Consider the following 6260-nt stretch of genomic DNA (forward strand, 5'->3'; position numbering starts at 1 on the left):
CAAATATTTGCTTCACCATATGAAGCAAATATTTGCTGATCCCTTAATTATATATATATATATATATATATATATATACATATATACACATATAAACATATATATGTATGTATGTATGTATACATATATATATATATATATATATATATATACAAACATACATAGATGAATGAAGAAATGGAGTTAAACGCAAGTATTTTTCAAATCTTTATACTTCCGACATATGTTTCAATGAAAACATTGGTATTATTCCTTTTGTCCGCTCTGTACTGAAGAACAGTATCTCAGTCTGTTCTCGGAAAATTCTCTTATAAACACCTTTAAAGAACGCGTTTATTATTGCAAACATTGGCAAAAACATACCTTGTGTTCTTGTACGTAGTTTCTACCAATCTATAAATTTGACTTTTGATTGTCTTCTTACATTTCATTTCCACTACATATATTTATTTACACGCCTTTAAGCTTAATTTCCACTCATCTATTGCACTACATTTCTCCACTCTTAATTTTCTGTTAATTTCTTTTTTCTCCTTCTCTTTCTCTAAATTGCCTTTTATGTTAAATCTATTAATGTTTTTTATAAAAAATAACTTGCCAGTGTTCCCTTCATTATATACGCGGTAATCACATTCGGTTAAAATGGCTTATTGATATGTTGGCTTATTGATGTGTTTTGCTTCTCTTTTTTCCCTGACGAGATGATTACTTCGTTTTACATCCATTTTATTCCCTCAGGAATAATACCAATGTTTTCTTTGAGACATATGTCAGAAGTAAAAAGATTTGAGTAACACCTGTGTTTAACTCCATTTCTTAATTTATCTATGTTATACAAAAACATTTGGATCTTTCTGATTTGGCGGACACCATTTTTTATTTATGTTTTATTTAATGTGTTTTCTACTGAAACACTTTAAAACTTCGTATACTTGTATATTTTGTCTTATAGAACAGAGAAAAATTTTTATATTCAAAGTTATTTCGTGTTAAAAGTTGTCGTATTTCGGTAATTTCAACCAATCACTGATGTCTATTGAGGTGAAAACAATTACTGCTATGGATTGTCAACAAAACGTTGTGCGGTGTAATGGGATCTTTTCCCTTGAATAAAATTAGTGCCGTTGTTTGTCAACAACAACTATCGGTGGTACTGTTATTTATGACATCGTTCGTGCATTTGTACTGGTTTTAGGGTTAGGGTTCGGGTTATGAGTATTTTTGCCAAATTTGGTGAAAGTCTGTTCAATACACTGCCACAAATTTTTCACCAAATTTGGCAAAAATACTCATAACCCTAACTCTAAAACCCGAACCCTAACCCTAAAGCTAAAACCAGTACAAATGCACGAATGGTGTCATAAATAACAGTATGCAAGATGCAAGCTCTTCAGGACTGTTCAGTTTAATAAAGGTGATATTTAACTTGAACATCTTTAGGTCAATGACCGCAGGAAAAGCAAGGGTGAAAACATAAATGGGAAAAAAAAACTGAAGTATCTTTCTCTTATTATTTTTTCCTTACAAACATCACACAATAGTAACTATTGAACCGATTACCATGTTTGTTAGTTTATTTAAAAAAACATACCTTTGATAGTTCATCTTTCAGTTTATGGAAGTTTTTAAGGTGTATTTCTGTTTCCTTGGACATTGTGTGAATTACAGAGTTTTTGTTATTCAATTCAGTTGTCATCTTGCTCTGAATTAGAGATAATTCCTCTCGAAGTCTGCAAAAAATATATCACCATCTTCATCAACATAATCATCAACAGCAGCAGTGTTATCACCATAATCACCATCCCTACTGCTATTATTAATTCAACAATGCTTCTGCAGCAGAAGCAAAAGCAGAAGCAGTAGTAACGTCACCACTCCTACCACCATCATTACTTTATGTTGACATTTAATCACTCACCATCTCAGGTCCTGTCTTGTTGCATAGCCAATGCATTCTAATGAACTATTATGTTTTTTTTTTAAGTATTTGAAGACTGATCTTAAGATGATGAGCCTTACAGATGAGATGACAAAGGACTGAGATGATTGGTGTTTTCCTGTGCTCAGGAAGACATCCAGCACTGCAAAAATAATATCCTAAAACCACTCAGTTATGCTTGTACATACATGAGGATTTGTCCCTTACTGTTTTCATTCTGTCTACCATTCTATGGTTCTACTAGGCTGCTGTGCTCACCTGAGAGCAGAATTAGAACATACTACATCCCCTCCCCTCCCAAGTGGTCTCCCACATACCTCTTCATCCCCTACCCACACCATTTCAACCAATCATCATCCTCTTCTGTGACTTCAATCACTGCTCTCTCTCCTCTATGCTATACTCCATTCTAAACACCTTTCTTATGTGCTATCATTCTCAATACCCTCCCATATCTACCATCACGACCCACTCACCTACTATAACCCTTATGTATTCTTATATCTCCCTTTCCACTGCTCCTACACCTTGCACTCACTTTCTCTTATATTTTCTTTCTTGAGTCAGTCCTATATCTCTCACCTTGCCCCTCCCCACACTAATATTTCCCATCATTTGCACTCCCACCTTTGTTCATCACTCACTACATTAACCTCTACCCCCTCTTGTTTACTCCCTATTTACACACCTATGAAAGCATCTACACACTCTATCATCCTCTCCCATGATCTAATGTCTGTGTCCTCTCTTATGCTTGTCTTCTTATGAGTTTGCTCTAGCACCTCATCACTACCTTCCTCTAATCTCTTTCAGCCATATAACTCCTATATAGCAAGACATCTGTGCTTGTCCCTCTATCATACTATAGCCTTTCAACACCTGGCATAAAGTCGTCTGCCTCCACCTCCTCCCCCTAAATACTTTGTCTTAGTAGTGGAAGCTTTATCCCTTTCCTTTTCCTCTGTTTTTTTCATGTCTTGCAAGTTTCATGGAAGGGCATCCAGTTATAGAAATCATGCCAAAGATGACACTGGAGCATGATGCAGCCATGCAGCCCACTGGTTCTGTCAAACTGTCCAATCTATGCCAGTATGGAAAGTGAATAGGTAGGTAGGTAGGGTGACAGTTACATATTTCTACTATATACATAAATAGTATATCTAAGGCACATAATATGATAAGTATATCTAGTGCACCATATATATGAGAATATCACATTAAATCATGTGAGAGAAACCATATTGGATGATGTCTGAAAAATTAATGCTCATACAGGCTTGAATTCACTGAAAGTTTAGAAATAGGATTGCAATTAAACTTAAGCAACTTTCCATAGCTCTGTATAAAAGCACGCACACATACGCAAACACACACATTCAATTATATGAAAGCTAGTACTACACTGTTATATTTTAGTTATTATCATACAAGTGGTATTAAAAGGTTCCAGGACTAGTAATGTTTAATAAAAAATAACTTATTTAGTAAAGTTTTAACATCTCCTTTGAAAGAGTCACCTTGTGCAGCAATACACCAGTCGCACCATTCCCACCACTTTTCGAATCTGGCCTGGAAGTCATTTTATGTAAGCGAGTAGAAGCCCTGAGATTTACTCTGGGTCCCGACAATGGTATTAAAACAATGACCTTTGAGCTGCACTTTCATCTTGGAGAAGAGATAGAAGTCTGCAGGTGCTAAATCTGGTGAATGGAGCAGGTGTGGAAGTGATACTATGTTGTTTTTGGTGAGAAACTCATGAATGAGGAGATCACAGTGACAGGGTGCATTGTCATGAAGAATCCAATTCTTCGAGCTCCACAGATTGTGGCAGATCTTCCAGAAGCTTGTCGTTTTCCAGGGACATGTCTCTGCTTTTGAAGCATCTGTGCCTCTCAGAGCATTGCATATGACCCATTGCCTCATCACTGTAAGCTTGTCAAAGCATGCTCAATGTCTCTGTAGTAGACTTCCTAAGTTTAACGCAAAATTTCATGTTGGCTCTTTGTTCTTGTCCATGACAAAATTGCAGACTGCAGCATACATGTGATCACAAAAACATAAATTTCACAACTTGCGAAGTAAACACAGCGATGTCACTCAGCACACTGCCTCATGAAGGTCACTACTAGCTCTCACTGCACATGCAACCATCTGTTGGCACACTACAGAACCAGTTTGGGAACTTTTTGACACCACCTCATATTTCTTTGTTTATTAAAAAAGCAAAGCTCTGAGAGTTCATTTTCCAGTTTATTAACTGTGGAGGGCTAATTAGGCCTGCAGTCCAAAACTAAAGGGAGCAATATTAATAAAACATTTATTGGTGCTCTACCAATATGGTATTACTTTAAATTCCCATAAAAAAAATCTTACCCTGTTAAATCTGTCTTGTATTTGCTGTTGAGTGCTTTCTCTTCTTCATAAGTAGTTTGAAGCTTACTGGAAGAAAAGGAAAAGGAATTTACTTTATTGTATCACTTCTTACTTTACTTATTACACAATATAGTACATAGAACTAACTACTTGGCCAAGAATGCGGATTAGGGAAAATAAGTCACACAGTCTGACTTTTGTCAAAGATTGGCAGAAGCAAGTGAAGTTTAAAATAGCAGGAGATACTATGTTAATGGTTTAAGACAAACCCATAAAACACTTAGAACTATAGTACATTAACTCACTGTTTGAGTGAGTAGAGGCACTGAGATCATGGCATAAAGCAAAGATAAGTTGAAAGCCATAGATAGGTTAAAACTGCTGGGCATATACAAGATCTGCTGCTTGTAGTTTAGCCTATATACCCATACTGCTTGACCACAGCTCATATAAAAAGCAGTTCTGTTGAGAGTGGAGATCAAGAAGAAAAAGTGTAGTGTTTACATCAGGAAACAATTAACAGTTCAGGCGTATATCAAAAGAGTGGGTCTCTTCAACTACCTATAACATCAAATTTTGAGATCTACCAATCCAGAAAGGCACGAACAGTTATGATGCTGAGGGAGACTGAAGACGTAGAAATATGGGACAAGCCACCAGATGTCAAAACTGCAAGAAAATGTTACACAGAGAAAGAAACTGATGACATAATAACATCACTTGAACATTGAGATTTAGTGGGAAGAATTCAAAGTGACTGGAAAGGTATTGGTTGTAATCCATTTAAACAATTTTTGACCAAGTGAAGAGCTGCTGTTTGTGGCTGTGTTAAAGCAAGAGGAACAGAGAAAAGGGAACTGCATTGGAAGACGGATGTTAAACAATGATGATATGCTGATGATATATGTGTGTGTGTGTGTGTGTGTGTGTGTGTGTGTGTGTGTGTGTGTATATATATATATATATTGGCATGTATATATATATATATAAGCAGAAAAGAAAATGGAAATTGAGAAGTTAAAATTGTTTATTATTGACAGCAAATTAATCATTATCCTTTACAGCTATTTTAATTACTAGTTAGTAAATCATCATCATTGTTTAACGTCTGCTTCATTGTTTAACGTCCAAGCTGGCATGGGTTAGACAGTTTGACTGAGGACCAGCGAGCCAGATAGCTGCACCAGGCTCCAATCTGATCTGGCAGAGTTTCTACAGCTGGATGCCCTTCCTAATGCCAACCACTCCGAGAGTGTAGTGGGTGCTGTTACGTGCCACCGGCACGAGGACTAGTCAGGAACTACTAGCAATGGCTATGCTCAAATGGTGTTTTTCATGTGCCACCTGTACAGGAGCCAGTCCAGTGGCACTGGCAACGACCTCGCTCGAATGTTGTTTTTCAGGTGCCACTGGCACAAATGCCAGTAAGGTGATGGTGGTAACGATCAGGCTCGAATGGTGCTTTTTATGTGCCACTGGCATGGGAGCCAGTCAGCGGCCCTGGCAATGATCACGCTCGGATGGTGCTCTTAGTACTCCACTAAAATGGATGCCAGTCATGCAGTGCTGTCATTCAATTTGATTTTATATCATGTCACCTGCTGACAGCTTTATTGTGAAGAGATAGAATATGAGTATTTATGGTGGCTTTATGGTGGTTTTGACTGCTATTTCTAGACATGTAAAAGTTTTTGTAACCCTCTCCGTTATAATTGTGATTTATTTGTAATTATACACTTATATATATATATATATATATATATATATATATGATGGGCTTCTTTCAATTTCTGTCTACCACATCCACTGACAAGGCTTTGGTTGGTCTGATGCTGTAGTAGAAGACACTTGCCCAAGGTCCCACACAGTGGGACTGAACCCAGAACCATGTGGTTGGGAAGCAAGCTTCTTACCACACAGCCACTAGTGCTCCTACACAACTACTATA

At 37.0% G+C, this 6260-nt stretch overlaps 1 protein-coding gene across 8 annotated transcripts in view; it reads right to left on the bottom strand.

Annotated features, from left to right (window-relative positions):
- Nucleotides 1-6260, bottom strand: part of LOC106874333 (coiled-coil domain-containing protein 171) — a 187288-nt gene that overhangs the window by 83564 nt on the left and 97464 nt on the right. For all 8 annotated transcript variants that reach the window (XM_014922033.2, XM_014922031.2, XM_014922027.2 and 5 more), the window contains 2 exons: nt 4313-4378; nt 1592-1730 (listed from right to left, as the gene is read on the bottom strand). In XM_014922033.2, the coding sequence (XP_014777519.1) occupies nt 1592-1730; nt 4313-4378 (205 nt within the window). The remainder of the gene's footprint in view (nt 1-1591; nt 1731-4312; nt 4379-6260) is intronic.

The sequence above is a fragment of the Octopus bimaculoides genome, chromosome 2 (genome assembly GCF_001194135.2).
Source record: "Octopus bimaculoides isolate UCB-OBI-ISO-001 chromosome 2, ASM119413v2, whole genome shotgun sequence".
NCBI classification, from domain to species: Eukaryota; Metazoa; Mollusca; class Cephalopoda; order Octopoda; family Octopodidae; genus Octopus; species Octopus bimaculoides.